At 39.6% G+C, this 10886-nt stretch overlaps 1 protein-coding gene across 4 annotated transcripts; it reads right to left on the bottom strand.

Moving 5' to 3' along the window:
* Positions 1–370: 370 nt before the first annotated feature.
* RBM12B (RNA binding motif protein 12B) lies at positions 371–10822 on the bottom strand. 4 transcript variants are annotated; one of them, XM_003268304.4, is made up of 4 exons: positions 10685–10800; positions 10433–10500; positions 7114–7162; positions 371–6247 (listed from the first exon to the last, which is right to left on the bottom strand). In XM_003268304.4, the coding sequence occupies exon 4, from the start codon at positions 6217–6219 to the stop codon at positions 3214–3216; it is 3006 nt and encodes a 1001-aa protein (XP_003268352.2). In that variant the 5' UTR covers positions 6220–6247; positions 7114–7162; positions 10433–10500; positions 10685–10800; the 3' UTR covers positions 371–3213. The 4 variants fall into 4 exon arrangements, with proteins under 4 accessions (XP_003268352.2, XP_003268351.2, XP_030650888.1 ...); XM_003268303.3 differs by lacking the exon at positions 10433–10500 and having other exon boundaries at positions 10685–10822; XM_030795028.1 differs by having other exon boundaries at positions 10433–10800.
* Positions 10823–10886: the final 64 nt, after the last annotated feature.

The following is a 10886-nucleotide window of genomic DNA, read 5'->3' as shown; positions in this document are numbered from 1 at the left end:
AATACAGCTCAATAAACAACAGCTAATATTTACTGCAAAAACAGAGGCAGTAAGGTCACTACTTAACAGGTGATATATGGATCAAGAATCACTACTGTTAACAGTGATCTCAGTCAATTAATAGAAATGCACTCCTAACATGATTTTTACCTATCTCTTGGTTGTGGGATTGACTTTCTAGACATGATCTACATTTTTTTAGATAATTTCTAGACAAAAATGTTTGGCTTTAAGACAAATGCCACTGGATATCAGGCTAGAGAATACACCTCCAGTGTACCTGGTATACCTTGAGGAAAGGAGAGGAAAAACTGGCTATGAGATGACAATTACTGAAGCTGAGTGATGTGTACATGAAAATTTACTATTCTTTTTTTATATTTGAAATTGATGAGGTGCTGGGAAGCTGGCTGTCTGAGCGGACAACGGGAGGGGAATTCCTTGATTTGCTGCATTTATCAATTTCCATGGTGTAAAATACTCCTGCCATGGCCAATTTGTTATTGACATATCACTAAAGGCAGAGTTGGAGAGAGATGTGTGAAGATGGCTCCCAACTAGAAGATACCACTTTCTGTAATCAACTTTTTATAATGAAGTTTAAAAATATTAAGCCCTGATATAGAGTAAAAGCAAATATTCACATAAATTAATTTAAAAATCAAAATACAAGGCTGGGCACAGTGGCTTACACTTGTAATGCCAACACATTCTGGGAGACCAAGGAGGGAGGATTGTTTGAGGCCAGAAATTTGAGAACAGCCTGGGCAACACAGTGAGACCCTGTCTCTACAAATAATTAAAAAATTAGCCAGACAAGGTGCACGCACCTGTAGTCCCAGCTCTCAGGAGGCTGAGGCAGGAAGACAGCTTAAGCCCAGAAGTTAGAAGCAGCAGTGAACCATTATCAGACCACTGCACTCCAGCCTGGCCAGCAGAACAAGACTCTGACTCTTAAAATAATAAAACTACAAAGCTTATGTTTACTCTAGCTGGCCTGTTATCTACCACCACCATCCCACCTCAGCCCAGTTTGAAATGCAATTCCACAGTAAGTAATCCCTCATGTTAAACTTCATCTTAGCTTTATTCCTTTGTATTTGAGAAGTATTTTTTAACTTTCCATATATTATTCAAGATGGGTGATCAAATGAACCATCTATACAATCTTTGCTCAATTAAAAATATCATTTCTTTCTACTTTCTTCATTGTGCTTGGTTTGGATAGTCCAAACAATCAATTTAACATTATCCTAGCTACTTACAAGCTTATACTTTAAAGAATCATACTGAGGTGCTTGTTCATATCAAATTTACCTGTTTATTCATTCCATAGTGAGCAGGATATTCACTATTTAAAACAAATTTAAGCAGATTTCTGTTAGATTTCTTTAAATCACTGAAAAGTAACACAAAAATACATACAGGTAGTAACTAAGTACTAACAAAGTATTCTGCCTATGCAATATCCTATTAAATGTCTAAATTACCATATGTAAATTTAATTGTATTATTTACTCAATGGGGAAAATCTGGATTACAGAACGGAGGAAAATTATGTTTTATGTAAATTATAAAAGGCCAACCAAAGTCAATCATGTTGAATAAAATGAACAATTTTGAAATATAAGCCAGTAATACACAATGTGAGTATCCCAAGAGAAACCCTGGATAGAGAAACTTTTAAAGTCACTCGGTTTTTTTTTTTTTATTAATAATGTTTGAGCATGTTTGAGCTCAGTGTTTGAGCATGCTGGTTTTACCTATTTATGCTAATTTTAAACCAACAATTGAAGTGAGAAAATAATCACTTATCCTTGAAAGTATCTTTAGCATGGTCTTCCTAATTAAAAATACCATTTAAAAAAGGCAGCAAAAGCATGAACTGGAGTCAGTGGTCTGTCTGGGTTAAAACAGGCCCCATGATTTACTACCTATGACTTCAAGCAAGTTGCTTAACCTCCCACTTCATCCCACGTCATTATCTCATTTGTGAAATAGAGGTAAATAATTAACCCTGTACTCATAGGGAATACCGAGATTATGCATGTAAAGTGCTTACAGTGCCTAGCACATAGTAAGTGCCTAATAAATGTTAGCCATAAATATTATTATGGGTATAGAAAATCAAATTCCCTAGTTGCAAAATGTATGCACTAAATGCTGAATATCAAAGAAGTCAAAATTCAACCACACAAGTCTTAACAGTTATAGAGTCTTTGCATGGACACAAAGTTTTGAAGCTAAAAAATCAGAACCTAATATTACATGCAAGTTATGTGACTCATCAGTAAATTCTTCCTAGAAAAACAAACTATACCATTTGTCAGATTCTTCCCAGCATAAGCCTGAGTCCCCTTGCACCTATAATTAGATTCTTATTTTGCTGTCTTTTGCGTATGTTGTATTTATTAATTTTACTTGGTTGATAAGATGTTGAAGAAACCATGGAATTATACACAGCACTATACATTATTAGTATAGAATGTCTGGTCCCTCCCATCATAAATATGGTTTAATGAAGTTATTGAAAAACTTCACAATATCAAGCTGCAATTCTTTTTTCTTTTTATACAAATACAAGTTAATTAGTTCTATTAAGCTGCAATTTTATTTTTATAAAACTTTGTAAAGTTATGAACATGGAAACCCTAAGAATCACCTAAGGTTTTTACATAAGTAAATTTCAAGTTGACAGTCTGTCCATTTTGAACTATTTATAATTAACAGGACACTTAACACAGTAATATCTCAGACAAGGAAGAGGGCATTAATTCTGCCGGCAGGTAGCAATGAAAATGCCAAACCTGAACAATCGGTCACTATTTCCTTATACAGTTTGAGTAAAAGATGTAGACTACAGAATGAAAAAAAAAGTGAATATAAAATGCATCTTCCCCAAATACAACTCTACTTCAATAAGTCTTGAAGCTTACCCATGACATCAACAAAAATGAATGAACTCAGGGAATTAGTTCTTTCTCCCCATCAAAGAGAAAAACAGCATGTGTAATTTTAAATTAGAAAAAAAAATGAATGGCAATTTGCAAGCAAAAGAAAACCAGATTCACATTCTACTATTTACATTTGTTCTATTCACAGGTCAAAATATTTCATTAGATAATTAAAAGAAAAAAAAACCACTTTTTTAAAACAAATGTATTTTACTCCAATACTGCAAGGAAGATAACTGAATTTAGAAATGCTCTCTCTCTACAGCAAAGTTAACTTAACTTTTCGGGGCCCAACTGGCCTATCATTTAGATCTTTAATAGCAGCCATAGCTTCATTATAGTTTATCACAGCAACAATGGCTTCCCCTGTAGGTAAGCCTTGCTCATTATACTGTATTGAAACTGAATCAGGTATGATTCTGTAACCATGGAAAAAGTCTAAAATTTCATTAACATTAGCTTTAAATGGAAGATTCATTATCTTAATAGGAGTTACTCTACCTGAACCACAATTTATCTTTGGATCAGGCATAAATCTCCCCTCAGGAAAACTTCCCATGTTATGCTTTCCAAAATCAAACTTGCCACCTTCTGGACGACCAAAATTCACAAAAGGGCGGTGACTTCTAAAATCATCAGGCGGGCTCCTAAAATCCTCACCAGGAGGTCTAAAATTGTCAGGAAGTCTAGGGTCCTCCTCTGGAGCTTCCCTAAGGTCTTCCTCTGGGAGCTGCCTGAAGTCCTCATCAGAAGGGCATCTAAAATCTTCCTCCTGGGGGCTCCTGAAGTCCTCATCAGGAGGGTGCCTAAAGTCTTCATCGGGAGGGCCCCTGAAGTCTTCATCTGGTGGGTGCCTGAAATCTTCCTCTCGGGAGCGCCTGAAATGCTCCTGAGGCGGCCGCCTGAAATGATCCTGGGGCGGTCTCCGGAAGTGCTCCGGGGGCGGGCGCCTGAAATGCTCCGGGGGTGGCCGCCTGAAATGCTCTGGGGGTGGCCGCCGGAAATGCTCTGGGGGAGGCCGCCTAAAATGCTCTGGAGGTGGTCTCCGGAAATGCTCTGGGGGTGGCCGACGGAAATGCTCCTGAGGTGGCCTCCGGAAATGCTCCTGGGGTGACTGCCTGAAGTCCTCCTCAGGGGAATGCCTGAAATCCTCCTCTGGGGGCCGCCTGAAGTCATCCTCAGGTGGTCGCCTCCATTCTCCCTGAAGAGGCCGCCTAAAGTCTTCCTCTGGGGGCCGTCTCCAGTCCTCCTCAGGTGGCCGCCTGAAATCTTCCTCTGGGAGCCACCTGAAGTCCTCCTCAGGGGGTTGCCTGAAGTCCTCCTCGGGGAGCTGCCTGAAGTCCTCCGTGGGAGACCGCCTGAAATCCTCCTCCAGTGGCCGCCTCCAATCCTCCTCAAGGGGCCTCCTCCAGTCCTCCTCCCTAGGGTGCCTGAAGTCATCCTCCGGAGGGCGCCTGAAATCTTCCTCCCAAGGACGCCTGAAGTCCTCCTCAGAAGGCCGCCTGAAGTCTTCCTCCCTAGGTCGCCTGAAGTCCTCTGGGGAGTGCCTGAAGTCCTCCGGGGGAAAGCTTAAGTCCTCTGAGGAGTGCCGGAAGTCTTCTGGAGGGTGCCTGTCAGGCTGCCGGAAATCCCTCTGGGGATGCTTGAAGTTATCCAGTTGCCTCAAGTCCTCTAGCTGATGTCTAAAGTTTTCAAAAGCACCAACTGAGTATATTGGTGGGTCTTTTGAGTCAAATAAATGGGAATGGTCACCTCGCTCACGTGACTGTGAGCGAGCTTGCATTTTTTCACTGGACATCAAGGAAAAATTTACACCAAACTCCTGCATTTGTGCCTCAGATATAAGTCTTAATAATACCTCTGTCCCTAAGAATCTTCGTCGGTTTAAACGTTCAGCTTTCATGGCCTGTTCTTCTGATTTAAATTTCACTAATGCTTCTCCCAGACCAACACCTTTGTCATCATAAAGCAAGTAAATGTCATCCTCAGCAAGGAGAAAGTCTGCAAAGAACTTCTGCACTTCAACTTTTGTAACATCAAATGGAAAATTTCTTATATAGATGCACAGCTTCTGGCCAGAGTTACCTTCTTGAGAGTATTTTTGTGAAACATGTCCAGGCCTCTCTCTCTCTGGTGACCCTGATCTCTTCTTTTCATAACGTGCAATGAACTTCAGCATTTGTTTTCTAGAAATTGGATCAATATGAACTGGACGATACTGTAAAACAGTCTTATGTAAACTCAGAGCAGTATTATAGTCTTTCAGAGTCTTGAACATCACAAAGGCATATCTTGTTCTATTTTCATCTTTATATAAAAACCTAATCTGTTCATCAGTCAGATCAGTACCTCTAAAGAAATTTCTTAAATCTCTTTCGTCAATACTGAGGGACAGATTTTTTAAGTGAACATAAAATCCAAGAGGGGAACGAGAACGTGTTCTTCTGGGAGATTTTGAATGAGACCGTTTTCGAAAATGTCTATCATTAATTCCTCTTGGTGGAGAATGTTCTTCAGATCTCCTAAGAACGTCACCCTCCTTAACTGCATTACCACCAAACTCAATCCACTGTTGTTCTGATCCTTGCATTACTTCTATAAATCTTGAACCCATAAAACTTCTATGACATTTAAGACCTCCTGAAGCATCAACACATGAAGCAAATTTTACTATGGCATCACCATTATTTCGGCCATCGTGATGTTTTAAGAAAATTACTCCATCCACGCACAAACCAGAGAAAAAGACACGTACATCATCTTCATTTACTAGGTAAGGCAAACCTCGTAGAAACAAGTAAGGATTCTCGGCCTTCAATGGCCTTGTCTTTCTTGGCTTTAAATTACCATGTCCTGTACCATTAGTATGAAACCCAGCATCTTGATTAATTGAAGAGCCATATCCAGAATTACTTGCTTCTTCCTTAACAGATTCAATAAAATTAGACAGGCTGCCAACCCCTGATGTCCCAGATCCTGGACGCCCTCTTCCTACACGATCAGTTCTTTTCATTTCTATAGTCTTCTGCATTTCTGTCTTGCTACTAAGAAAGAGCTCTACAGATGAATCCTTGATAAACCCTCCTGAACGACTTATGGCACGTCTTGCATCTTCATCTGTTGCAAAAATAATAAAAGCCTCCCCAATTTCCCCTCCAATTATATGCACTCCTCCATCAGGAATAGTCAATCCCGTGAAGAAGTGACGAATATCCACAGGCCCCGCAATAAAAGGAAGCCCCAGTAAACGGATGACTACAGCCATGCTGAGCTCAAACCACAGCAATAATGACCTGCAGACAAAAAGGTACAAATAGCAAGTCTTATTTTTGAAGTACCTTAGCCCAAACTAAGCTTAATAATTACCTGGTTCCTGCTTCCTTCAACATTTATAAATGAAAACAAGATACAAGTTCACAAAAATACTGATCATATCTACTTATTAAAGAAAACAAGGGATAAACTTTCTCCCATCTAAAAATACAAATCAACTACCTTGAAGAAACATTTCGTATCACCTATTCTATACAATAGGAACATCAAAAATATCAAATCTTCCTTTGTAAGTCTGCCAAATGCTGCTTCACAAGAAGACCAAACTACTTTCAGACTCATTTAGAATCTTATCTTCTACTGAAACATGAGAGCTTTGTAGATTACTTTATCAACTGCAATGAATTTTACATATTTAGAAAAGTCATCTATGGTTAGTATATAATTTCTGCTCATGATAATAAATTGCCTACCACTGGCCAGACACAGAGAACAAAAGCCAGGGCCAGCATGATGACTCATGCCTGTAATTCCAGGCTTTGGAAGGCCAAGGCAAGAGGATCGCTTGAGGCCAGGAGTTCAAGACCAGCCTTGGCAACAGAGCGAGAGCCCGTCTCTAAAAAGAAAAAATTAGCCGGGCATGGTGGCATGCACCTGTAGTCCCAGCTACTCAGGAGGCTGAGGCAGGAAGACTGCCTGAGCCCAATTTGAAATTTTCAGGATACAGCAGGCTGCAGCTGTGCCATTCCACTCCAGCCTAGAGGACAGTGAGGCCCTGTCTTTAAAAAAAAAAAGAACAGAAGCCATGGATACCTAGATTTACTATTCTACTTCACATGTTTTTTGTCAAGCCTCTGTAAAAAGCCTTAAACTCTGGATATCTTACCTTTTTTAAAATTTCTTGGAGACCTGTTAATTCTGTAAAAGCAACTTAACTGTGGAAAGAAAATGAAATACAATTAATCCTTGAACCCTGTAATTTATCTTAAACAACGCCAGATTAGGATATCCATTTCAGAATTACCTATCAAAAGTGAAGCAGAATAAGGAACCACAATTACGGGTGTTACAAAATGGTCTTTTGTTCCAAGGGGAAATTAATCATCCTTCTGCAAAAAGGAGATACAATATCCAAATAGACATAGAAAAATTATTTAAAAATTTGAAACTTGCCGAAAATTGAACAACTGCTCCTTGATTGGAAGTAGCATGAAGGAAGGAGTGACGGAAATGTTACATATTTTGAGTGCAGTAGTAGCTACATGGGTGTATAAATTTATCAAGGTTTACTGAATTCTGTCCTTAGGGTCTATACATTTTGCTGTACACAAGTTTTACATCTACTTCAAAAAACTGTTCTACAAGTAAAATCTCAATACCCAAAGTTCAAAAAAAAGACCTTCAATCATTTTGCCACATGAAAATCCAAAAATCTAGTACATATTTATATCCAACTCTCGTGCTGTTCTCCTCCCTTTCAAAACATAAGACCAAATCAAATTAAGGCAACCATTCAAAATTACACAATAATGAATAAAACAGCAAAGCCTGAAATTCAAAAATCAATTTTTAAAACAATAAATCCAAACCTATGGGCTACTGTTTGGATACAATTTAAAGGTCTACATAAACAGCTCATATGTCCAAGCACAGAACCAAATTTCATGAAGCCAGTATAATTAAGGCAAATACTACAATATCCCTAAAGTTAAAAATCTCAATACCACTCCTTCTATTGCAAAAATAGTAACTGTTAAAATTCATCTCTAGCCAAACAGAAAATGCTATTTATCTTATTAATGGCAATAGCAGATTTCCATTTCAAACAACTATTCTGCACTCTACTAAGGAAACCCAAATGATGATGTAGAAAAGTAAAATTAAAAATTAACTTGGAATACTGGGATTATCCATTTACTGAAAAATCTCAATGTATTTTTTTTAAAGAAGTTTGTGTTTAATACTTTCAGGGATACCCAAACTATTTCATGAAGACTTGCCAAATAAATAATTATAATTTACACTCACTTTTTTTGGTGGGGGAGACAGGGTCTCTCTCGCTGTGCTACCCAGGCTGGAATGCACTGGTGCGATCTTGGCTCACTACAGCCTCGAATTACCCAGGCTCAGGAAATCCTCCCACCTCAGCCTCCCAAGTAGCTGGGACTATAGGTGTGCACCACCACGCCCGGCTTATTTTTGTATTTTTTGTAGAGCCAGGGTTTCACCATGTTACCCAGGCTGGTAGGGAACTCGTGGGCTCAAGCAATCAGCTCGCCTCAGCCTCCCACAGTGCTAGGATTTACAGATATGAGCCACTGCACCTGGAGTAATTTACACGTTTTTAATGTACAAATAAACGTTGCGTTAATCCAGAATCCAGTACTTACACTTAAGTACCACTGTTCCCCAAAGTGGGGGTCTGAAGATAGATTCACTGAGGTCTGTTTTCCGTTAAAAAGTGTACGTAGATTAACTAGAAGCTAAACTAGCAAAGACATCAAATCACTTCACACATTCTACATCTGAAAAATATTAATCAGGTTTGCTATTAAAGTATTTGCACAGTAACAAAAAAAGAAAAAAAGCCTATTTTCTTCAACAAATCAATATCCATACTAACACTTCAACAAAAACTACAAATGGCTTCTGGAATACTTATCCATATTAAAGTCCCAAGACTCCCTCCTATGCAAATTGGCTTAGCTACTCTTTTACTTTTAAGATATTTTAGAAAGCACCATAAGCTATACATATTCTTGTCTCTCCTAAGATTTTTAAAAAATTTTAAAGGGATTTACCCTGGGAACATAAATTCATCTACAAGAGAAATTAGAGACGTTTCAAGGAATAATTATATCTCAAATTCAAAAAAACTCTAGTAATTTATCCTACCTCACTTAAAAATTATCTTTTAACTAAGTAGTTTCATGAGCACAAATCTCATGAATTCCAATTCAAGCAGACTATTTAAAAAGTTTATTCTCATTTGCCACAGTTAAACAAAACTAATGCTTAAACTTCTCTGCCCTTGAGACAGTAGGGTAATGTACCATTTATGCCTCTACAATAACACACCTTGGAGACCAACTGTTAAGAGACCAGTTCTCAAAATGGGCACTTCTGTGGTTCCAACATGCTGTACTTCCTTAAGCAAATTCTCCAGAAATTCAACTCTTAACACACTAAATTACACAAAAGCAAAACACGAAAATTACCCTCAAGTAGTCTGCAATTAAAATTTTGCATTTTTCTAGTTATGAATGCAAAAAGTATTTTTGTGCCTTTGTGTTCATTTGAAGACAATAATCTGTTAAAATTTCTATGAAAAGAAGAGTGGGTCCCTAAAAGGTCACTTAAGAGTAAGTCAGTGAAATTAAAAGCGCATTTTAAATAACTGCTATTTTTATCCAACGATTCATCCCACTTAATCACCATTATAACTAAACAATATGTAATGTGCATCTTCTAATCAAGACTTAAGGTGATACGGAGAGGTAAACAGGGGAGGGAGGCAGAATTTGAATAAGAAATATCTCATCAGATCCACTTGATTTTTAACTAGCGAAGAAAAAGTCATTTTCCAGATATGGTGAGGGAGAGAATTTTTTTAACTCTGCGACTACTTCGTAAAGCCCAAAGTCATGATGTAGCATATTCACACCCTAAACGTGAGTTTCCCCTGCCGAAAATAATCTACACCAACCCATAATTATTCTTTACGATGATCCACCTTTTATAATGTAGATGTTTAAAATAAAAACCAAAGGAATGACCAATGAGAGCCACAGTCCCTAAGAAGAACTGTAAATGAAGACGAATCCACATGGCACAGGATTTCTCCCAACATCCTCAAACGGGAATCATCCGAAGGCATCGATTCTACAGCCCAAAGCCTTTGTCCACAACTCCCAGGGGTCAGAGCTTCCTTCTTTCGCGCCAGGCCAAAGTTGCTACGTGGGATCCGATGTTGTCGCCAGACTTTCAGCCAAAATCAGCCTTCAAATTAACCTGGACCGCCCAACCTCTGTGCCTTTCCGTTATTCCGTCTCAAGGGCAAACATTCCACCCTAACTCGCCAGAGGGTGAACTGCCCCCAAATCTAACTGAAAACACTTGCCCTTCTCAAGCCTAACGAGCCGGGCCTAGCAATGCTTATCTGCCACCACTGACTACGATGACATATAGCAAAGAAAAAAAAATACCTATTAAATCCTTCGAGATCTTCACTCTCAAGATCCCTGGGAAGCGCAAATACACCACCACATGGAAGCTGACGGGAAAGGGAGAGTTGGTGTTTTAGCAAGAAAAGAGAGTGCCCTAACGGCAGGAGCTACGCTAGATACTGGAGCGGCCGCCGGTCCCGCCTTTCCCCGTTCTTCCGGCTTGGTCGCCCGGCCCTCCCCACCCCCGGCGCCCCGAGGGGAACTGCTTCGCACTTGGCAATAAACACACACCACTGCTGCCGAGTCGGACACACAAAGCCGGAGGCCGAGGGAACTCCTCGTCGCAGCAGCCTCCCCAAAACAGGTGGAACCCTCAGTGAGCCTAGAAGAAGATGGCGCCCACTGCCCCTCCGGTCCGGACAAACGGACGTACGGTTTGTCTGCCCATGCGCTCTCCAGGCGCAACCCACCACCACGCTTGCGCACGCGCGCT

The sequence above is a fragment of the Nomascus leucogenys genome, chromosome 16, assembly GCF_006542625.1.
Source record: "Nomascus leucogenys isolate Asia chromosome 16, Asia_NLE_v1, whole genome shotgun sequence".
NCBI lineage: Eukaryota > Metazoa > Chordata > Mammalia > Primates > Hylobatidae > Nomascus > Nomascus leucogenys.
Note: the sequence above shows the minus strand (reverse complement) of the source record. Positions and strands in the feature narration are given on the sequence as shown.